The sequence below is a fragment of the Leptodactylus fuscus genome, chromosome 1 (assembly GCF_031893055.1).
Source record: "Leptodactylus fuscus isolate aLepFus1 chromosome 1, aLepFus1.hap2, whole genome shotgun sequence".
Lineage (NCBI taxonomy): Eukaryota > Metazoa > Chordata > Amphibia > Anura > Leptodactylidae > Leptodactylus > Leptodactylus fuscus.
Window position 1 is genome coordinate 316741933 of NC_134265.1, and position 25412 is coordinate 316767344.

Consider the following 25412-nt stretch of genomic DNA (forward strand, 5'->3'; position numbering starts at 1 on the left):
TAAAAAGTATAATAAAAACCGCATATTTCCAGTTATGGCTCATATAAAAGTGGATTTTGCTGATAGTTTCTCTTTAAGGAAATCGCTTATTGCTTTGTTTTGCATGTAGGAGTAAAGTGATTTGATTTATAGACAAGCAAGTGTACACCAGAGGAAAAAAATTCTAAAGCCCTTCTGGAATTACCATGTGGAAAATTACCCATTAAGCATGCTATTTAGCAATAAAAATGAAAGGGAGCCACAATGGATATTTCCTGAGTTACATAAGGAATAGTAATGTAGAAAAAGTAAGCCATCAGGCATGAAATAGACAAAACTGCAGACGTTCCATAGAATCGAGTCTCTGGGGCTCGCCCTGCAGCTCTGACTGGGAATTGGTATATGACAGGTACAGGGTAATGGAAGGACGGCAGGAGGCCACAGAGCTGGTTTCATGCCTGAAAAATGTGGAGGCAGACAAGAAAGAGCGCCTAGGAATAAGAGGTGATCACTGGGGGTATAAGACTGGGGGACATGTCTACGACAACAGGCAATAGCTACTGACTCCGAAAAAGATCTTTCTATCCCTCTCTTATCTATCTATCTATCTATCTATCTATCTATCTATCTATCTATCTATCATCTATCTATCTATCTATCATCTATCTATCTATCTATCTATCTATCTATCTTTATATCCCTCTCATATCAATCTGTCTATCTATCTATGCATCCTTCTCCTATCTATCTATCTATCTATCTATCTATCTATCTAACTATGCATCCCTCTGATATCAATCTATCTTTCCTTCTCCTATCTATCTATCTATCTATCTATCTATCTATTTATCTATCTATCTATCTATCTATTCCTCTCATATCTACCTATCTATCTATGCATCCCTCATCTATCTATCTATCTATCTATCTATCTATCTATCTATCTATCTATCTATCATCTATCTCCTATCTATCTATCTATCTATCTATCTATCTCCTATCTATCTATCTATCTATCTATCTATCTATCTATCTCTAGAGCTGTTATTCAGCACTTTCTTTTGCACACTGTAGTGATTTTCACATTAATTTATGATGAGTTATGGCAAAAGGTTGAAAAGCTCTGCTCCATGAATGTTAGAGAATTTACACAGGATTGCAAGTAACCAAGTAAGAGAACCAGTCAACATGAAATGCTAGTCAATCTGTCAGCATCATGTGTTAGAGCAAGAGGAGCTGAGCGGATTGATATATTGTGTTGTGGGGTTAAACAATCAGTAGAACAGTACATCAGTCAATCACTGATTAGGACCGCCTACTGGACTCCTAAACATAGAAGGAGCAGACACCTTATTCAAAAAGTTCCAAGTTCTACTGAATCTTTTGCCACAATGTTATATATCGATCTACTCAACTTCTTCTGCTCTATAACATTATGCTAGCAAATTGGATGATATTCTAATGGTGACAAGTTCCCTATAACGCAAAGAGGTGGACAAGGTAGATCCATGAAGATAAAAACATTGTCCATTCATGGACAACCACTATCCATATGTCCAATGAGGGTATAGAGGGTCATAAAGGGGACTCCACAATATGTGAGAGAGCAAAGAACCACTGCAAAGGGAAGATTCGGGGAAACATGTATTACATTCATTGTTAAAAGAATCCTATTTTGATCATAAAACCTTCTGTAAAATGCAAAGGAATGAAACATCGTCTTCATATTTCCAAGACTAAGAAGAAAACCCAGGACAACCCCGTCATACGATCCAGCAACACTTGCAGCATGCAAACCCATCTAAATGAGTAAAGACGACATTAATTTTAGCAAGTAGTGCGGCACATCTACGAGTCCCCAATCTACCTTGAAAATGTGGCTGAGGATGCAAGCAGGGCTTCTTTTTGGTGCATTTGTCAAGTCTGTTGTTCGTCCTGCTCTCTGTTGATTTGGTCTGAGGAGAGTCATCATTTGCAGTCAGGTACTTAAGGAGCTCGGAGCAGGGGCGCCTTTGTGGCTTCTGCGGTTGACAAATGTTTCTGGGTTTATTACTCCAATAGTTCTCGCTCTTCATGGGTAAAAAAAAAGGGAAAATAAAATTAGTGAGCTGCGTCCTTCGTGAAAAAAAAATTACAAGTGGTCATGGCTGGTCTTTTATTAATTTTGTGAAGTGTTCACAATAAGTGCAGGCGCTCTATGTTCTGTGAATAATTGTTTGCAGAACAAGACAGGAAAATTGTATTTAAGATTCCCCAAAGCCACTTATGCAAAGTTTTATTTCATATTCTCCAATGTCTTGGCTTTATCCTCGGGAACATCCAGACAACTTGTTTTTATAGTCATCGTGTAATAAAGGATAGGATTAAAAACACTTAAGGTTTATTTGTAACCAGATGCTACAGCCCAGATCTCCTAAGTGTCCTTAAAATGTCCTGTATTTGGCTAATATGGCCGGTACGGAAAAATTATTCAATGTTTTTTGATGTAATGCTGCAAATAAAGTGTCTATTGTGCCCCGTATCTAATCTGAATCTTGTCATTAATCTGTTGCGATTAATATTTCTACATTAGAAGATGGTGCAAATATTTCAATGCCTCCTACACATTAGTCTGCAAGGGGTTAAAAGGGTGTTCCCATCCTAGACCTTTACAACATATCCACAAGATAAGCCATTAATGTTTGATAGATGTAAGTCCAGAGGTGTAACTTGAAGCTCCTTGGTCCAAATCCAAAATATGTAACCGGGCCCCTTCTTACCACGTGCTGTCAATAATATTTTTGTCTTTTTATGTTGTAGAGAGGCCTTTGGCCTCCTGAGGCTCCATGGTTTGGTGGCGTTTGCTACCTATGCACCCTTTAGATCTATGTCCCTGCTTGAGTCCTACCTCTGCACCCTTTACGGCTATGTCCTTGCTTGGGTCCTACCTCTGCACCCCTTAGGGCTATATCCCTGCTTGGGTCCTACCTCTGCACCCGTTAGAGCTATATCCCTGCTTGGGTCCTACCTCTGCACCCCTTAGGGCTATGACCCTGCTTGGGTCCTATCTCTGCACCCCTTAGGGCTATGTCCCTGCTTAGGTCCTATCTCTGCACCCCTTAGGACTATGTCCCTGCTTAGGTCCTATCTCTGCACCCCTTATAGCCATATCCCTGCTTGGGTCCTATCTCTGCACCTCTTAGAGCTATGTCCCTGCTTGGGTCCTACCTCTGGGACCTGAAGCCATCTGCAAAATGGGTGTTCCCAGATCCCTCTCCTATCTGGTAGAGAAGTGGCTATGAATTTCTGCAGCTCTCTGCATTTACTTCTACAGACTCACACACCCATTCACTTAAAAAATTTGACATACTTTACAGTCGTGCGTTTTAATGGATAGATGGACCCAACAGGTATCTAAGCTGTTCAGAGGGGTTGGGTAAAAAGGGCCAATGAAATTTATCTGTTTTTTTAATGGTCCATCAAAGACAGATTCAAAATGGCTGTTAAAAATGGACAAACGGACACAGAACGGATTCTATAAGGAACGATTTGTCCATTTGTCATGCATGAGAAGTGGACACAGACGTGTGAATATAGTCTAACCATTCTAATGAATGACCAGCCATGTTATACTGTGTATGGAGTGGCCACATTTAGTCCGGAGTGAAACTGATATGACACAACTACTGTAGATAACATAGTATACAATTAAAGGAACACTAAACACACAAAAATACACAAAGCATGAAATATTATTACGGCAGAATAATTTGCGTAGAAAAACCCTTTAATTATATGTAATATACAACAAAAAAAAAACAGGATCAAGTGCCGAGACATACTGATCACCGATGAAAGAAATCTCCCACATGACACTGAGATTATTAATCTCCTGGAATTACTCTATGGAGAAGATAAGGCCAAGGAGGACAAGTTTTACTCCTCCACCTGAGCTACCAAAGCATCTAGATCTGACAGCCTTCCGCAAACGGGGACAGCCATATTTACTGTGTACGGTAGCTGAGGAGCTTGTAGAATATCACATAGTCAGTTTGTACAGATAGAGGAGCAGGAATTTGTCATTCTCTCCTTAGCTTTTATGACTATGCCAGGATAGCCCGAGGTCAAGAACGCCACTGTATTTCTTAACCAATCACAGACTCTTTATTCTAACCTCAGATAACCCCTTCAAGATTCCTTCCAGACAGCGCCAAATGACAAACACGGCTCTGCTATACCTGTGACTAAGCAAGAGACTGACAGCATAGAATACTGTCTAATTCCGGTTTGTCTTCCGCTACTTATTATTCCATTTATTTTTAGATGGATGAAAAGGAAGAAATTTGTACCTTGACAGGCGCGGGGCTTGTCCTGATCCTCTGATTAGGGCTTGCATGGTTGTGCGTACTGAGTCCAATGCATTCATTATAAATCAGCTGAGTGTTAGCTGGAGCCAGTAAGAGCTTTTTAAGCTAGAAAGACAAGACAAGAAGGAGCGCGGTTACAAGACAATGAGGAATGACAATCAGGTTCAGAAATATTAGTTCACATTAGTCGCGAGGAGTAAACATTGACTTGTAAAAAGAAATATGCAACCAACACAGTTAGGGGAAAAATTGTTATGTAAAATTACTTAGAAAGCTAAAAAAAATAGAAAAAAAAAAGGAAAAAATAGAAAAGAACAGCAAACCTGTGAAGCTTTGCTTATATAATGGGGGCACCTGACCATTTATTTGTACACACAGCATGCGGGGAAATATGGATTCATTAATGGGACTATACTATAGTATACATAGCATACAATATACTGTATATAGTATATAATGTATGTATTTCATGCACACAGCCTTTCTTAGAGGTTTAATAGGGCACCCACAGCATATATATTACTGTACCTTAATGTACTGTAGGCACGTAGAGGATTTTCACTATACAGGAGCACATTGACTATATTATTTAGGCTGTATTCACACCAACGTGAAATATGGCTACGTGACGGACATTTTTGTAAAGACCATTGTACAGTCCTTTTTAATACACACTGGTCTGTATTTATGGACTCGACTGAAAGTATCCAAAAATGCTCCTTAACTTGGCGCGTTTTTTGTGCACTGTGGAGCCTCTCTGCCTCTGCACCCCATTCACCACTTTTTTACACAGTGGACGGAGCAGGGCAGGAGTCTACAGTATTTGGGACGGAGTGGGGATGTACCCGTCCACCAGATTTACTATAACTCACACCAGAAAACTGCCATGAGTTATGCCACAGTCCCTAACTGGCACAGATCTGAGACAGTCCCTGACTAGCATAGATCTGCCACAGTTCCTGACTGGTGTAGATCTGCGACCAGGCGCTAGATCTAGTGAGTCGTGAACCTAGATCGCCAGTCTTAATAATTCCCCCCCCCCTGATTTCAATGGGGTTATCCACACGTTAAAATAGTCCATCGAAAAATAGGACATGTCCTATTTTTGGCTGGTTTCACAGATTCGTCAATAGACTCAAGTCTATGAGACATTGAGGAAAACGTGTGCCACATAGATGCTAGGTAGACCGATACGTCACATTCATCCATAAAACTACACTTTATATATTGAATGGAATTGCACCTTTAGCAAAATTATAGAATTCGTTTTTTAGTAATGTTTCTAGGACATGAGTGGAGTTGTCTCCCTTGGGACCCCCTGCTGAGATCTACTTCATTATAGTCAATGGTGAAGGTCCCAGAGGAGGGAAATCCACTATTGTCCTAGAAAGGAGGAGAAAAATATTCCAATGTTTTCATAGTCTGAATCTCTTTTATAGTAACATTATTCTGTGTTGTAGATAAATCAAGAATCTTGTTTATTGAATTAAATTGACTTGGATATATAAGATCTCTAAGGCTAAGGTTGCAGATGACCGTGGTCGTGTTCAGTGTGCTATCCGTGTATTTCACAGATAGCAAAGTGACCTGTTAATTTCAATGGGCCCGTACACATGACCATGAATTTTACTGTCTTGTGTGATGGCTGACAGTCCGGGCCGTAAAATATCGAACAGGTCCTACTCCAGTCTTATTTTGCGGCCCTTGCTTCCATGGCTGCTATTCATTTAATGAAAGGAGCAACGGAAGCACAGCTTGTGCACGTGTGGCACACAGGGGACAAATACCACCATTCACCCAACAGAAGCCAAAAGAGTCTTGGACTCTTTCAGATTGGTATATGTCAGTATATCTATTTTCTAAGAGGGCTAGACAACCTTTCTCCAAGCAGCCACATAGTCTGTCTCTGTGGTCTGATCATGTTATGGCCTTGAACATTGCTATTCTTGCATCCTATCTACTTTGTCTAAGGTTAAGTGGCCACTCTTTGAAGTCTCTTGAACTTCAATATGACCAAGGGAACGTCAATAAAAGCAATGCTCAGCCAGTTGGAATTAGCATACATGCATATTGTGGGAAAGGGGTCAAGAGCCCTGGGTGATGTTCCTTCTGTTATGTTTTACATTACAGCTCTGCTTGCTTAGATTGGCTTCTGTATATCAGCCCAACCCCACCATGACATCATCAGGAAGAAAGTGCATAGAGAACCAATGTCCATTTCTCACTGATGGAAGGATTGTAAACTAAGCAGGCTTGGTAAAGAAGGATCTTGGTTCTTTGCTTCAATACAAGTATTTACGTAGCCAAACCAAGATTCCAAGGGTCTGTACATTATATACCTGAGTAGAAGTGAAGAGTGAAATCTGCCACTAATCTCATTTACTAACACCTTCCGTTCACACTGCTTTGAATTATCTTCTTTGGCCAAGAAAAGACAATGGCTTCCATTAACGTGACTGAAATAATTTGAGGCTACACGCAAGTATGAGTAATCTGGCTTACACTGGTCAATAACGGCAGGAGAAGAGCACTCTTGCCTTGGAAGTGGTAAAATGGATGATATTGATTATGGGTCCCAGATAACATTACAAATCAATGTCACAAGTTAAAAATAAACGTCCCCATATAAAAGGCATCCATGCACTTCCCAACTCAATGGCCACGCCACTATTTCAGCATTATTTCACGTGCAATGTCATTACAGCTACGTCATTCTTTTTTTTAGACCTAAAATTAAAGTCCAAACCTTATTTCGACTACATCATACCCATGCAGCGGGTAGCCAGAAGCACATCCAATTCCTGTTAAACAGTAGGAAGGGTTCTTACTAGTGACGGCTCTTCTGCCTCCTGTGTTGGAGGGGTGCCGTCAGGCATAGATGAAAGGCTGGGATCATGTTCACTGGTCACATCTCCATCTGTCAGTGCATCAAATGAAGGCAATCCATCCTCATCCACAGGGAGACTGTCCAGTGTCTCAGTAAGAACTGCTAGCAGGTTTTCTTCATTCTCCTCTTCTATCTTCTGCAAGAGCAATAATTGAAAGTGTCAATAATATAATAAAGTGCCATCATTTCACCAGTAGTCAACCTACACCAAGTACATACAGTCAATGTCACTGGTTTATAATTAGATGTCACCGGCTTATCATTAGCTGTTGTTAACTGGAGCCTTTACGGCCTTGATGCAGGATTTACTATGGGGCTCCTGAAGTATGGTGTCACAGTGAAGCACATTATACATTAGCCAATATGACGACTAAACCTCTTTTTGGTGCAATGATCTTCCTCCAGTGTCAGAGGTCAATGGAAAAATAGATTGGAGAGGTTGGATTTCCTGTCCAATTCCATGGTTTCCCCTGAGATAAGTATCTGGTAGACGCTTATCTACCCTTACCCCATGAAAGCAAATTAAGGAAACATCTTACGGCCAACCATTAGGTCTATAGACGGCTTAAGGCATTACTGTGTGCACAACAATTTCTTTATCTACAGTTTCAACCATATAATCCATATTGTAATGTAGGACACCATAATGGTGGATTGGTCAATAGGATGTAGTGTAATTTGAGCACAGTTCCTTCTTGAACATCCTTCCACTAAGGTGTCTTGAAATGTAATAACCTTTTAACTTCTAACATTACAGATCACTACGTATACGTGATAAGTGTTGTAGTGCAATTTTCATTTTTGCCATGAAGGGCCTGGAAGATGTGAAGGATGAGAAAGATCTGGAAGACAAATGACTTTTAGTTATGAATAAATAGATCAATCGTGTAGCCCTCAGCAGGAACAGTTCAAGGAGCCAAATAGCCAATGGCCCTAGACGTTTCTGAGTTGTCCTTTGCTAATATCAAGATAGTGCTTATGCTGGGGCACTACAAAAAATCTAACTGCTTTGTATAGTAGTCTAAAGTCTACAGTATTTGCCCATTATTAATATAATCTTGATGACTCAACAATAAACTTCTGAAAGTGGACCAGTAAGGTTGAACTTGTCCACCATAGTACACTCAATAGGGCTCATGCGGATCTCAACGATCCAGAAGAGGACAACCCATTTAAAGTCAAACACTTGCATATTTCTTAAGGTGGCCTTAAACATTAGCTTAATTTCAGCTAAATATGATGATTTTGGTGGGATTATTTCACCATATAATGTACAGAGGTAACTCCCTCAATGGCAGATGGGTAAAGAAAGGATCAGGCATGCTGAATTTCAACATGCCCAATTGTTTTGCCAGTGGTTTAGTCGCTCTCTCAATAATATAAGAACACAGGCATGACTTACTTATAACTGATATGTAGGGAGATATCTAATACATAAACATGTATAGAAAGCCCATAAGTACTTAATAATTTTCAATATGGTCCAATTTTAGGCCACATTATCTCAAAACCCTTATGTTGGCCAACCATCTAATGTTTGACTCTCCCTATAAGACTAGTAAGTAAGACTACACTGTTGGAGTTTTACATGCTGATCCATACTAATCTGTATGGCCACCCTACTAGAAGTCAACCCATTGTCAAATCTGACCTCGCTTCTTTGAAATGACAAAAAATGTTAACAAGCCAGCACAATCATTATGGCACAGAAAAAAGCATCATGCCAGATATCCTTAGACCATTTATCTTCTATTTGCTATATGTTGGCCCATTCATATATAGCTCGAGGTATACCGATAACCTGGCCTGATAACTATAAATGAGGGCCAAACATAAGAGCATTATCTACGTATTAAGGTGTGAGAGAGGCAAGGGCAAGAACTCATTTGCAAACATGGCTGGCTTTCAAATGCCCTTGCCAAGATACCATGGTCCACCTCTATTATATTAGTTATCTGCTTCACGAGATAAAGCCCCTATAGATTACCATGTAAGCAAATAATCATGCGCTCGTTTTTGTAGTCAGCACAATTTTTTTTACACAATGGCACCGCTCAACAATACGCCACCCGAATGATATAGATAGGGCTGCGCACGACACAAGATGACGGCAATTGTTAAATCTCATCGCTGGGATCTAGAACTTCACCAGCAGTAAATATCTTTAAAAGAAAGATTGTATAGAAGCCGAAATAAATGGCTACAACTTTCCAGAACAGAACAAATCAGTAAGCAATTTATTAAGCTGTGAGAGGGGCTTTGCAGTGCAGTCAAACAGATGCCCTATATTACTATGGCATGGTGCCATCTCTCCAGCTGTGGCACAATCTTGCAATGAGTGGCTGTTTACTGAGTGAATGTGTGACACTAAAAGTCTAAGCTGTCACCTAACAGCGTACTCTCTCTGCATTTGTCACGAGAGACAAAGCAGTGCCTGTACATTAGTCACATACAATAGGTCTACCGGTAAACCACGGCCCATTATATTTATCCTAAGCTCGTGAAAGCCTGGCAGCACCCGGCAAATATTTACAGACGAATCTACCAAAACTGGCACAATATCAAAGACAATATCTATTATAATATCACAACTGAAGCCTCCACACTCCATTTAAGCATTCTGCCTAGAGACAATGAATGTACAAAGTGGGTGATTAGTTACCGCCGTCGTAGATAGAATGGCACCCGGCTCCGGCTGACACATTCCGTGGGCACAGGTCTTCTTCGGAGCAGTCTCAATTAGTTTTATACAACTTTCAGCAATCAAACGCCCAGGAGAAAGCTACGCATGTAACAAAGATGACTCCGCTAAACAATTAACGTCACATTATATTATCGCCTGTGTCCCAATTTACACAGCAAATAAATCAACGTCACAATAAATAAAGCGCACTCGCCGACTAACACATGTCTGTTTAGAAAGTGACATGGCAGAGCAGCCCATTACTTACTAAAATGACTCTGCAAGGTAACCTTTATATTTTTGACGAAGCCATTATTTCTAATTATCGTAAATTGCTATTTATATAGAAACAAATTTATTAACTGCGGAGGGATGGATGGAGTTCAAGAGCGGGAAATCGATCAAAAGGTGGGAAGTACGCAGACTGCCAACCAATAGTTCTGCGGGATAACAAGAAAGAAGATTCTGCAGCTATAGCTGCTTAAAGTGCCCCTACATTGTGGGGGTGCAATACTTATGGGTCAGTACTCAAGAGGAAGACTAGTCAATGGTCATGTCATCATTTAAAATCCATCTATTGAATTGGAGAAAACTGGGATCAATGGTAAATATTGTAGTACAAGCAACCCATACACATGTTGCCAATATTAGAGGGCCACCTACTGTATTTGGGGTCCTGGTGACTCTCCCTTGAAAGCAGATGTCAAAGCGATAAGGATTTGACAATTGGATGTCAGCACAGGAAATATTTTTTTAATGGGGCGATAAGCCACTGTAAGACATCACCATCTTCATTCTGTCATTCAGTACACATGCATTATTTGGCCAACAGCATTGCTTGACCAATATCTCGTGTATGGCCAGCTCTATCCTGGACGTAACACACCACACCTAAAATTCTGGAACTTTTTAATACTTTGTACTTCATTTTTATGTACTGACCAGGAGCAAGTAGCCATCCACAGAAGAGTGTTCGGCTACACTAATATCTATAGCCATGTCGCAAAGGTTGTTGAAGAGTCAGACAGCTGATGTTGGGGAACAAAAAAGATGAGTTGTCACGCTCAATTTTTTGTTCACCAGGAAGATACGCTGCCAATAGAGGTGTCTTACAATGACTCTCCTCTCAAAACACATTGATACTCCATCAAACCAAGGATGTTTGTATATGAAGGAGTAAGAGAAATGCCTGTTGGCCAAACAAGGGTTTGGTGAACAGTTAATGTAAGTATACAGCCACCTTTAGACTAACACCACAATGAGCTGTTCCTTACGGATGATATTGATTGATACAATACTGCCGGATGGCTGGTGAAACTCCTGGTGTATGTGAGCCATCGGTCGGGTGCGAGCACTCGTCGGTCTCTATCTCTCAGTTTCGGGGTCTGCTGACTCGGGGCACATTCCGACAATCACCGTTCACCTTCCACTTCGTAATCACATAGGCCACTGTCGATTTTGGGTAATTCAGTTTGCTTGCTATGTCCCTTAAGGATCAACCATTTCTGTGGTACCCCACAATTACCCCTTTCTCGAAATCGGATGGCTCTGCACTTCGTGGCATCTTGCATGTGACTAATGCCAATGCTGTTTCCTATTTAACAGCGGAAGTCATGATGTAGATCCCGACCGCAGATATCTTCATTTGCATGGATGTCTAAATACATATTGGTAGACAGTGTATGTTAAAATTTGGCAGCATTTCTATGTGCATGTGTGTGTGTTTATGTATATGTGCTTTTATATGTATGTGTGTGTGCATTTATATGTATGTGTGTGTATTTATGTATATGTGCATTTATATGTATATGTGTGTAGCAGAAGAGTAAATCAAGTCTCATGTATTGGCATACTTGATCGAAGTCACTTACATATTCTGACCTGTACCGGGCTCACTGAGGACTAGCTTGAAAGTCATTGCTGTGAAGAATTAGGCAATTGGAATTGCCTTTCAAGGTTGTTAAGTCGCTGATAAAACAGCTGTGAGCGTATGAATGCTTTCCATGCACAAACCTATCACGTCCAAGCAGTTTTTGCACCAATTTTTACGAATATGCTACAAGCAGCAAGAGCATTGGAAATATTGATGAATTTCAACTCTTGCAAAGCGAAACATGGAATAACATGCTCAGTAAATTTCAGATTTCTGCCAGTTATTGTCTGTATTCATTTTTGCAGCAAATATGCCTGGCAGACTTGGGTTGTTTTCTTGGGCATTATAATGATATGGATCCATATAAGCTTTAATAACCTAATAGTACGATTGCACTCAAGTGTAACGTTCTAGGGTGATTTCCTTTACAATAAATACAATTACAACTGTGTTTAGGGAACATTTTGTCCTTTATGAGCAGTGTCTGCAATTCTCATGTTAGTGGATGTAAAGGATGAAATTCAACTCAAGATGTGAAAAAACTATATGGACATCATGGGGGGAAGCTGGTCTTGCGGACTTGGTGCAACCATGCATTATACTGATGGCCATTCAATCCTGGCCATGCAATTTAGAGGACCAGTCATGTCATAGATGATATGTAGAAGTCATTTATTGAGAACATCTAAAATAATGCTAGCATCAAAGTAAGGAGACCCATCATAAGTGCGTTTTGAAGTTCCTTAATAAGACCTCGGTTTTCATACTTTAGAAATTTTAGAATTTTGTGCCAAAATTGTGGAATTTTGCGGCAACAAATTTTAGAACTCATGACACCTTTTCTAGGCACTTTTGAAAAGTGTCTAGTATGGTAAAAATATATATATATATATATATATATATATTCTAAAAACTTCATGTGTGTTAGTTTGTTTTGGTACAATTTTCACTAGAATTCTGCAATATGTATCTTAAGATATTGGCCCCATGTGTTCTGACCAAAGTAGGTTCTGAGGGACCGTGATGTTGGGATTCAAAGAAAAAATCCCTGTGCTATGCACTGTCACATGAGACCCTACAGTAGGAATATCATGAGTTTTTCCCAGAATATTCCTTAAATTTTTACTTAAAATAAAATAACCTGAAATTTCTGAGTTGTCGCTATAATGTAAAGTGTCCCAACCTAAAGCGTTTTCCATAGAGATGAGCGAACACTGTTCGGATCAGCCGTTCCGAACAGCACGCTACCATAGAAATGAATGGAAGCACCTGGCACGGCGACCGGCCGCCGGCAAAGTGTACATGCCAGGTGCTTCCATTCATTTCTATGGGAGCGTGCTGTTCGGAACGGCTGATCCGAACAGTGTTCGCTCATCTCTAGTTTTCCATTTATCCATTGGATAAGCAATAAATTCCAGACTGGTGAAGATCTAACCACAGATACCCCTACTAATAATCAGAACCCTGGTTTCATGGTTCTTCTACCCACAAGACTGCAGCTGAAGGGAGTATGATAGAAGCAAGTTCCGTTTCGTTCCAAGTCTACGACACTGATGGAAAGAGCCAAGAATTGTGCCTACCAAATACTCATCAATCTCATCTCAACAATCCCATTACTAAGTGCCAAATAGGATGTAGATTGTCTAGGGAAAAATCTAAAGTCGAACTATATGAAACCTTACAAGAAGCCCCTGTCCAATAACTACATAAATATTCTAAATAGCACAATGACAACAAGAAACAAATAATATCATTTTAGCAGCACATTTTTTTTCCTGACAGTCTTTTTCTTAGTATTTTCCTTGGCAGAGAATCAGATATATGAAAAAAAATTGTGTATACATTTTTGGCTGCATGGCAGGATAATATATGAAGAAAAATGAGTGATGTGCAGGGTTACGCGTGAACATTTGTTTTAGGGAATATAGAATTGAATGAGATATATTGCTTTCTTTCTAAATAATAGATTAGGAAGCAGTTTCGCTCGCATCCTTTCATCAGAAGGTAGAAAAAAAAAACATCCGCTATAGCGTTTCATGGGCATTCAATAGCTTTATGGTGTCAAGAATTTGCATCCACTTATACTGCTACAGGCCTCACTTCTTCATACAAGTCTTGGAGATGAATGAATGATGAAATATGGCGCCTATAAAGTCGTTCCTTGGGGACAATGCCATAAAAATAGAGTCAGAAAGTGCCGGAATGAAATATTGGAGATGTCAGCTGAAGATATTGACATCGAGATGAATACCCAGAGCTTTGAGTTTAGGTCTCAGGTACTCCCTGGTAAACAGATGGTACATCACGGCGGTGGATGTTATGGCTGTGTCGGCAGTACTGGGGTATGTGACATGTCGTATTTATGGGTCAGGTCATAAAAAAAGGCCAAAGTATAAAGTGTAATAGGATTAGTCAATCAGTATTATAACACATAGTAGGTATTTTTAGCACAACATTTTTTTTCAGTAGCCTTAAAACGGGACCTTAAACTACCTCCAGTAACTCCAACTCCTTCAGTAGGCGCTGCTCCTCTGAATCTGACGTAGTTGGAATTTTTCCCTAGCCCCAATACCAATCATTTTGGTTAGCTTCAGCATCCAATATGTTAATTACGCTCTCTATTGTCAGGTAGACAATCCTGGGCTGGAGTAAATGGGCAAGGACCGCCCACCTGACACCACAGTTACTAATAAGTATATAGGATGCTCAAACTAACTGCCCTGGAATCCACAGAATAATCCAAGAGTTGGACTTTAAAGGAATAGTGAGAGGTCCCATTTAAGGGTCTATCCATACGGCCATGTTCACCTTAAGAAAATAGTCCACGGGGAGTGGACAATAGGCCTTAAGGTGGAGTTTCCATGGGCCAATATACACGAGAAGAGCATGGGCAAAATCTACCAATGCAGAGCCAGTCCTATCCCTATAAGAAATGTCAGCATCACACAGGAAAGTCCAATTGCTACGGTAATATTGTAATAAAGCATCTCATCGGATATCACTATCATATTCCAACGACTAATAGAATCCAGAGGTTTTTAACACATCCCATTCTCAACTGTAAGTTACTATGCTGCCCTTTCACACCCCCAATTAATCGGAACTACCCCTATAAGGTTAGCCATGCACTCAATTTGCCCCCAACCTGCTTGGGGAATATCGGGATTTTAAAGTTATTTTTACCCCCAGTGAATGTAAGATAGTCTAATGTATTGAAGTATCTACGACCAAGAGTTAGTTCTGAATGGCAACATTATCTTCTTAACAAGTGCTTTTTTTTATAAATATGGCTTCCCCTTAAAGTCATGTATACCTCTTTTTGGACTTTAAGCATGTACAATGAACCCAACTCAACTGATAATACTATGTATGGTTATCGATCGCTTGACGGTTCCATTCTTGTCTAAAACTACAAGTTCACTTTATGATGGACACTTCAATAAAGAGCTTAATTGAACATCTTCTAGGGCACATACAAGAGAGCACAAAGCCGTAAAACTGGACTTTCATCTCCATGAGTCACAAAGAAGTCAAATCTCGAGAGGAATATTCCGCCCCTTGACCATGAGCGCTATTCACATTTCTGAAGTCAATTAACGATTAGATTTTATTTGTGTAAACTTCATATCTTTCATGTCCTTGACACCCGCTTTGATTCTGAAGAAAAAAAAAAATCTAGGAACGAGCTATCACCGAGCTGACTGCATTAACAAGGCGACGATAAGATACTGTTTTTCTGGAGTCGGAGCCTTGGTTGTAGGCCCAATATGAAAAATTTATGGTAATTGAAACCAGTGAATCTTTAGAAATGCAGTCAATTTAAGTCAGTAGCAAAAGGTCACTCTTTTCAATTTCTACTTGATGCTGAGAACAATATTGAGAGAACACCTGAAAGCAAATGATCTTATCAGTCTTTAGACCTTAACATTTACTGACTGAGTAAAGTAATTTGCTGATTAGTAAATAAATGCATTACCTGTAGCCGAGAAGATTTGTACTAGGCCGAGATCACTAGGGGGAGGATGTCCTGCTTACAAGAACTTGACTTTGTGCAACTATTAATGAATCTATATAATATATACAATATTGTAGTAAAGTTTTCGGCAGGTGCCGAAAAGATGTTGCCAATAGAGATGAGCGAACACTGTTCGGATCAGCCGATCTGAACAGCACGCACCCATAGAAATGAATGGAAGCACCTGTGACACCGGCCGGCCGCCGGCAAAGTCAGCGTCACAGGTGCTTCCATTCATTTCTATGGGTGCGTGCTGTTCGGATCGGCTGATCCGAACAGTGTTCGCTCATCTACTAAGAAGGTTTTCAAAACTAGAATCAACTAACAAAATGAATCAAGGAAGAAAAGAGAAATCTAAATCGCTACAATAATTGGTGTGACCTTTGCCCTTTGGAGGAGACCTGGACGTGATAATATGGACCCCACAGAGCCCTGATCTCACATCATCCAATCTGTCTGGGATTACATGAAGAGGCAGATGGATTGGAGCAAGCCTACATCTAAGAGGTCCTTTAAAAACTGTCTGCAAGTGTACTTAGAAGAACAGATGGAAGGCAAAGGGTGGTCGCTCAAAATACGGATGGGATTTAGATTTCTCTTTTCATCATTCACTTCATGTTAATTGGCAAAATAACTATTAACTTTTGCATTGTATAAGTACACTCACCGGCCACTTTATTAGGTACACCTGTCCAACTGCTCATTAACACTTAATTTCTAATCAGCCAATCACATGGCGGCAACTCAGTGCATTTAGGCATGTAGACATGGTCAAGACAATCTCCTGCAGTTCAAACCGAGCATCAGTATGGGGAAGAAAGGTGATTTGAGTGCCTTTGAACGTGGCATGGTTGTTGGTGCCAGAAGGGCTGGTCTGAGTATTTCAGAAACTGCTGATCTACTGGGATTTTCACGCACAACCATCTCTAGGGTTTACAGAGAATGGTCCGAAAAAGAAAAAACATCCAGTGAGCGGCAGTTCTGTGGGCGGAAATGCGTTGTTGATGCCAGAGGTCAGAGGAGAATGGCCAGACTGGTTCGAGCTGATAGAAAGGCAACAGTGACTCAAATAGCCACCCGTTACAACCAAGGTAGCCAGAAGAGCATCTCTGAACGCACAGTACGTCGAACTTTGAGACAGATGGGCTACAGCAGCAGAAGACCACACCGGGTGCCACTCCTTTCAGCTAAGAACAGGAATCTGAGGCTACAATTTGCACAAGCTCATCGAAATTGGACAATTGAAGATTGGAAAAACGTTGCCTGGTCTGATGAGTCTCGATTTCTGCTGCGACATTCGGATGGTAGGGTCAGAATTTGGCGTCAACAACATGAAAGCATGGATCCATCCTGCCTTGTATCAACGGTTCAGGCTGGTGGTGGTGGTGTCATGGTGTGGGGAATATTTTCTTGGCACTCTTTGGGCCCCTTGGTACCAATTGAGCATCGTTGCAACGCCAAAGCCTACCTGAGTATTGTTGCTGACCATGTCCATCCCTTTATGACCACAATGTAGCCAACATCTGATGGCTACTTTCAGCAGGATAATGCAATGCCATGTCATAAATCTGGAATCATCTCAGACTGGTTTCTTGAACATGACAATGAGTTCACTGTACTCCAATGGCCTCCACAGTCACCAGATCTCAATCCAATAGAGCATCTTTGGGATGTGGTGGAAAGGGAGATTCGCATCATGGATGTGCAGCCGACAAATCTGCGGCAACTGTGTGATGCCATCATGTCAATATGGACCAAAATCTCTGAGGAATGCTTCCAGCACCTTGTTGAATCTATGCCATGAAGAATTGAGGCAGTTCTGAAGGCAAAAGGGGGTCCAACCCGTTACTAGCATGGTGTACCTAATAAAGTGGCCGGTGAGTGTATTTTCAGCCTATGTTAAAGAAATTGGATATTAATGGCCTATCTTTATCAGATAGATGGGGGTCCGACATCTGTCAGTCCCTCTGATCAGCTTTTCTCCATATACTGTGTCGTGGCAGTGACGGGTGTCCACTAATCTGGCACTGATGGTCCATGCCCCATGCTAAGAAGGCCACCAATGTCCAGTCTTGGATAATCCATTTAAGCTGGCCATACACCTTCAATATCTGCTGACTCAAAGCTTGATCGGAACAATTCTTCTTGACTCTCCATACACATACATGCTTGGCTAGAAGGAGGAAGACAACTCTGTTCTCTGTGTAATGGTCCGATCTGGTCCCATTCAGTTCAATAGCAAAGTTGTAGGCCTCCATTCCAGCACTATACAGAGAACTGTCTGTCTCCTGATCCATTCTCTGTATATCAACAGCTGATCGATGGAGCTGCTGCTGTCTGTTATTGATGAACTATCCTAACGATAAGCCTTTTAGCCTGGATAAGACTTTAGGAGTAGAGATGAGCGAACACTGTTTGGATCAGCCATTCCGAACAGCACGCTCCCATAGAAATGAATGGAAGCACCTGGCAGGAACGGCTGATCCGAACAGTGTTCGCTCATCTCTATTTAGGAGTACCTATAATAGGTAAGTGGGTGGTATATCACTGGTCAAGCAAGCAGAATAACCATTCAGGGCTCATGGAAAGTCGGGTTAAAATTCCAGTTGGAGCTGTAAAGGCGGCCACAATGGTTACTAACATTAAAAAGTGGAAAATCCTAATAGAATTTCTTGCCAGACGAGAACAACCCGACATGTTATATTTACAAGTGATTTTAGCGGGAAAGGCTCTTTGCAGTTTTATACATGGCCAGGGTGGAATTCAGCTTTGCGCTAAGCAAAATGTTAGACTTAGCGGAATGAGTTTATAGAGCATAATATTTCAATTTATAAGCCTTGGAGTGACCTTCAGGCATGAATTTACATGGAGGAATTTATTGTCACATACTTACAACCAGTTTTGTAGTGTTATAAAGTTTACCCAACCTCCCAAACCTGATCTGTGACATTGTGCAGAGGAAAGTGCAACTCCCTGACTGCAGGATGGGAAATATGGAATAAAGCCATTAGTGAGCCAACCACGAGGGATCTGGCAATGATAGATCTATAGGTACTAAGACATAGGGCAGTTGTAAGCAGTATGTGCTGTGATAATGATGCTGTACTCACTGTACTCACTACAAAGCCTGGGGTTGGGTGCAACACTTTAACATCCCAGTTAGTCCAGGTTTGGTCAATCCAAAGTTACATATAAATGTATGTTAGCTACAGAAGTCTATGGAGTCATTCACACAGAAAAGTATACTATCAGACACTGTACTTCAGCGCATGGAGGTTGTACAATCAGTTGCGGCTATAACATTGCCACATTTTCCAAGACCCTATAAGCACATGGTCATGCGGATATAGCCTTAGGCCTTATTCACATAACAGTGCTGTATTGGGCCATTCGAGTACACGGAAGGGACCTATTGACCCATGAATGTCTATGGGTCTATTCACAAGGCTCTATGTCCATTTTGATGGCTAAAGATAGGACAAGTCAGCTTTTGATGGTCATGACACCATGACCTTCACGTAGACACATTCACTGCCATCATTATTAAAACAACCAATGTAAATATGACCCTAGGCTAGGGCTACATGACGACTTTGGCCATGACTCCTTTAGTGTCACCAATGATCACTGAGTAGCTCCGCCACTCCTTCATTAATGTAAGTGAATGGCGTCCTCCTAGTTGGAAAAAAAAACAATCAGAGTAAATTACTCACAACATCAGAGGAACGCATGGCAGAATTCTTTCTATGGGAAATTACAGTGTCACCTGCACTGACACAAAGTAACGAACCATCAGAACCGGACAACAGTTTGTTCTAAGGGGCTGCAGTTACACTAGCGTCCTGCTTAAAAGGAGGCAGCACTTTTCTTTCTGTTGATTTCAAGTGTTTCATTATGTTCACATTCACTGACAGCAAGAAGATATTTTGCAAATAGTAAAGAACTGAAATAAAAGGTGTGTAGGAGATTTGCGGTGGATTTTATTACCTGGTGATGATTATTATTACATCATTCGTAATTTACAATTTATATTCGTGTGGCCTTGTCGCTGTCAGGAGGCGAGAGTGCGAGTCCCCGGCTGCTGCACATCTTCACAGAAATGTCTCTGTTAACAATTATTAGTGGATCTGTTTCTTGTAATATGGAAGTCAGACGGATTATTGGCTTAGTTTGTGTGGCACGGTTAAACAGAGGCCTTGGTAAAAGGCTCTTATGGAAGCTTACCCATAGACTTTAAATAGCAAGCACTAGAGAATTATCTTAAATACTAGAAAACTTGTTCGCCCTCGCCGGAGCAGATAACCGCCATATGCTTCCTTTTTTGGTAATTGCTGAGCTTTTTATAGCCGTCTGATTCACGTTGCTACGTTCTTGTTATCTTGTCCACCTTTTTGGCAGACGTTGTGTTGCTGTTGGGGCTGATTCATCCCGTTTTAATTCAGGCAAAAATTTATTTATTTTTTCGTACTGTATGTATACATATAAAAAAAAAAGTGAAAAGGGCATTTTGGAAGAAAAGGTCAAATATAACGCAGACCGCAGCCGCACGGTAGGGGGTGAAATGGAATTTCCTTAACCTTTTTAGTATTGTAAATAAAACAGTTTTTTTTTTCTTCTCCTTTTAAATAAGTGTCTTTGTGATTTGCACATTAATGGCGGATGTAGCAGAGTCGAATTTGTTATGCTGTGCACGCTACCAAATGACGGCTTTGCCTCAGGATTGTAGTGTGTGTGTGTGTGTGTGTGTGTGTGTGTGTGTGTGTGTAACACGGGCTAGTAATAGCTTCTCCTCCCAGATACTAGACATTGCACCAGATGGCAAAGTGAAGAAGATAGTGAAGACTTCCCCGAATTCCCATCGCTGATCCGGGGCCAATCTTGGAACAGCTCAGACGACATTACTAGTATACAAACTCAGAGATTTCTGCTTTCAGCTTGGTATGACAACAAGTACAGACAAATTATAGGATCAGTGATAAAGCTGTACCACATTATTCTAAAACGCTGACATTTTAATGTTACTGCTAGGTACTGTAACCATGGCAACCGCAAGGAGTGCGAGCGAGTGTGGTGGAAAACTTGGAGGAAATGCAACATTTATGTTTAGTCTTTATCTCCTATTTATCGGTCTATCCAGAGGCGTAACGTGAAGCTCCTGTGCCCCGAATCTGTAACCTGGCCCCAAAATACCATGAGCTATCTAGAATACTGGTGTTAACATAAACTATATAGAGGCCACTGGGCCCCCTCATTCTATAGGGCCCTGCAACCTCTGCACCCCCTACAATTACACCACATATCTATCTATCTATCTATCTATCTATCTATCTATCTGTCTGTCTGTCTGTCTGTCTGTCTGTCTGTCTGTCTGTCTGTCATCTTACAACTATCTGTCCACTTATTTCCTATGTACCTCCTACATATCATCCAACAGTCTTACCTATCTCTTATCTACCAATCCATCTCCTATCTATCCCCATCCATATCTATCTATCTATCTATCTATCTATCTATCTATCTATCTATCTATCTATCTATCTATCTATCTATTCCCATCCATAACTATCTATCTATCTATCTATCTATCTATCTATCTATCTATCTATCTATCTATCTATCTATCTACCTATCTATCTCTCTATATATATCTATCTATCCAACTCTTATCTACCTGCCTACCTACCTTTCAAATATCTTTCTACCTTTCTCTATTAGTCCATTCGCACATCCATCTCTCTCCTATCTATCTACAATCTATCTACTAGTGTATCTTTCTATCCATCCACACACCCTTAATTGCACATCCATGCATACACTAAAACATATCCATAGTGGACTATGCTATTTTATCCACTGGCTTCCTGCAAACAACATACGCCGCACAGTATACAACATTCCAAATGGGAATCTATGTAGTACACCTATATGTGGCCCGCACCGCTTGGTTCAGGGTATACAGTTACCCAGCTAGCATCAGCACAGGCTTGTTTTATAGATGCCCTTTTAAACTACTTTACACTCAGATGCCAACACGTGGTGTGAACCTGGCTTTAAGCTCATAGTTTTTGCATTACTATTATTTTACTATACTGTCTAGTGATATATTCAGTTACCTAATAGACAATAGACACGTGATAAGATGTTTTATTATCAAATGCGGGAGTCCTGTGAGTAGAAGTTCTCCATTCCGTCACTCCAGCGCTGCCAGCTATAAATATATGTACGGTGGCATGCTCCAGGCCTTACAGAAATTCCTGAGACAGACCGCATGTAACAGCCTTATCGATTTCAAAGTGCTGCTCTAAAATAGCTTTGTGTTTGCAACTGCTTTTAGACATCATGGCTATGTCTGTGACTGAAAAAATCCCAGCGCATGAACTGATTAAAGGGGTCACCCGCCCCATCCTGCAGAGCATCAGAGGCACAAACACAAAGCACCTTGTCATCTGCCGCAAGGAACAGATCAGTGCCTGCGTAAAACTTCTATACAAGACTAAAAATAATAGTGAGACACGTCTCCTGCTGTATATATCAGCTTTATGTAGGAAAATGCTGCCATATCATATTTGTAGGGGAAAAACAACGGTAAGGCTAGAAACACACAGGCAGTTTTTGGTGCAGGATTTGATGCAAAGTATAAATGGATCCACTTCTGGCTTTGGATAGAAAACTGCATTAAAACAGCATCAATAACTGTCTGTGTGTATTCAGCCCAAATGTGATACTAGATTAGGGAGTGGGAATGGGGCTTTTTTTTTTTTTTTGGATCATATATTTGCTTTAGGCTAAGACCCTACGATGTGGAAACATATCATTTTTTTGCTGTGTTTTTTGAGCCAAAGTCAGGAGTGGCTTAAAAAGGAATGGAAAAGATATAGAAAGTGCTTAGACGTTTCCCTTCTGATAAGCCCACTCCTGACTTTGGCTCAAAAATATCACAGCAAAATCTGCAAAAAAACATTGCATTTCCACAACGTAGGGACTAAGGCCTGGTTCACATCGGCGCATTGGTTTCTGTTCAGGGAGTTCGCTTGGGGACCCCCAGAATGGAAACCTAATGTGCATAAAAAAGCAGTTACCTAAGGAAACCCCATGGACCCTTTAGACCAGGGGTCCTCAAACTGCGGCCCGAGGGCCACATGCAGCCCGCCAAACACTTCTGTCTGGCACCGCTGACAATGCCGGCAGGCGTGCATTTATAATGAAGCTCCTGGGCAGTTCGGGTCAGGCCATGGAGCGCACTTCACTTTACCTATTGGAGGGCACCGCTCCCGATGTCTGTGCGACCTGCTCTGCCTCCGGCCCACTGTTTAAAAAGTTTGAGGACCCCTTAGACCATAATGGGATCTGTCTGGTTTCCGTACAAAAAAATGGAAGTCAATGGGTACATACACATGTTAGTTTTTTTTAACTGACAGTGAATAACTCGTCCTTTTTTTGTCTGTTTTTCTGGCCTGATAAACCCCATACAAGTCTATGGGGTCAGTTTTTAACACAGTTTTTATATTTTGGGTGATTTGGCTATAAAAAAAAAGACCAATAAAGTTCACCCGTTTTTTGTTTTTTTTTTAACTTAGAATGCACACTGACCTATTAACTTCTTTGGTTCCATACATACAACTGCGAATTTTCACGGGCCTGTGTATGGGGCAAAACTCGAGACGGGACCTATTCTTGTCTGTTTTGCAGCCTGGGCTCACTGAGAGCAGAGAATGGAACCAATGAGGCCTGGCCGGCATCTATGTCCTGACCGTGCTGTTAAGCCATGGCCCAGCTACATGCACACAACCTGCCAGATGGCCAGAAAAATGATGAAAAATAAGCGACGCACTGATGTTCCAAGGCTTACAAATTTGTATATCCCGTCATACATTTATATTGATTGCCCTATATCTCATCACTTTTTTATTATCGATTTTTCAGTGTAAAAATGGGGCAAAAAGTTACAAAAATATGCTCTAAAATTCATGACCTATCTTGTAATGGCCATTCCTATACTTATTATAAAATGGGCTCCAAAACGGCAAGGTGTGAACAGAGCCTGTTCTAGATTTAACATAATATCTGAAAGAACTTTCCACAGCTCTACAGATATGTATTAGATAATAGCGGATAACCTGCACGGATCCAGTGTCAAGTTATAAGCGTCCGGTGACAGCAGGCCCATTATGCTGACCGTCACGGCAGAGTTTGGCTGAACATAGGTCCTCCCAGGAAAGTGCTGCGGCTGACTACGGCTGAGCAGATACACATCTGTAAGTTTAATTAAGAACTACGGGGCCTGTGTGTTCTGATGACAGGTGCTGGCAGACCTGAGTGACTCCAGGACTCATGAGATTTTAATGACCTGAACCACTACAGGAGTCTACTCTGCACCATGGAAGCTAATAGAAATACAGAACGTCGATGACAGATACCAACCAGTCCATCAAGACTGTCCTCTACTTACAGATGCATCCTTCTTAAAGGGACCCTTTCATACAAAAACTTTAATGAGTTAGTGAGTTCTCCATGTTCTCCAGTGTCTCAAAATGATCTCTTTGGTTGGACCATCAGCAAGACCCATCACATTAGAGTATTAATATAACTATAGACTTCAAGTCTTATTAATTGATAACCTATCGAAGATCAAAGAGACCCCTGCAGATCAGCTATTTCAAGCGGCAGCTGTGTTCCCTGAACAAGCCATGTGATATCATCTTCATCGGTCACATCACGTAAATGGGGCTGAGATACCAAGCATATTTGCTAGACATGTACGATGTTGTGATCGGTTTCCTCTGGAGAGGCTGAAGGCTGCACTGTATTCAAACAATCCATCAGTGGGGGTCAAAGGTTGGACCCTATTGATATTCAATTGATGACCTATTCTAGGGATAGGACCTGGAAAACTGCTAGCCTAGTCAATTATTACACCTGGAAAACCCATGGACATATACAGGAGGTAGCTGTGGAGTGTGTGCTCAGCTGGGGGCTATTCCTTCCAACCCCCCATACACATGCAGACTCAACTCATCCAAGCATTCATGTGTTCTCAAAAGAGAGGGGGTAATGAGTCCCCGCAGACATTTCCTTTGAAAACTAAAGAAATGGAAGTTGGCTTTCAACAAGCCTGACCCATATTTCTCCTGATATATGCCACCAAGGGAGAATTGGAAGACTCACCTACACATTAGATGGCTATCCAGTTATTGGGTTCACCAAAATTTATCTAATGTATATGGTCACCTTAAAAACCATTTCCATAACAGAAAATCAGACCGCAGAAAAAAGCCAAAAAAATTATATAAGGCCTGGTTCACATCTGCATTCAGGTTTCTGTTCGGGGAGTCCACTTGGGGACCCCCTGAATGGAAACCTATCCGCATGAAAAATCATTTAGCTAAGAAACCACATGGAACCCATAGACTATAATGGGGTCCGTGTAGTTTACGATTGAAAAATGCGGAGAAAAAACTGCTGCTTACAGGACTTTTCTCTCCGTATATTTCTTGCGGATAGGCGAACTGAATAGCCCGAAAGCAGATGTGAACCGGGCCTTAGTATTTAGCCAAAAATAGTAAACTATCACTTATATTAATATCAATAGAGATGCGGATCCCTCTTTAAAGCCCAAATGTCACCCTGTT

General features: G+C 41.0%; 1 protein-coding gene across 1 annotated transcript in view; it reads right to left on the bottom strand.

Moving 5' to 3' along the window:
- Positions 1-25412, bottom strand: part of PPARGC1A (PPARG coactivator 1 alpha) — an 85492-nt gene that overhangs the window by 41638 nt on the left and 18442 nt on the right. Inside the window, exons 3-5 of the mRNA XM_075259932.1 lie at positions 7154-7348; positions 4308-4430; positions 1847-2048 (exon numbers count right to left, since the gene is read on the bottom strand). Of these exons, the coding sequence (XP_075116033.1) occupies positions 1847-2048; positions 4308-4430; positions 7154-7348 (520 nt within the window). The remainder of the gene's footprint in view (positions 1-1846; positions 2049-4307; positions 4431-7153; positions 7349-25412) is intronic.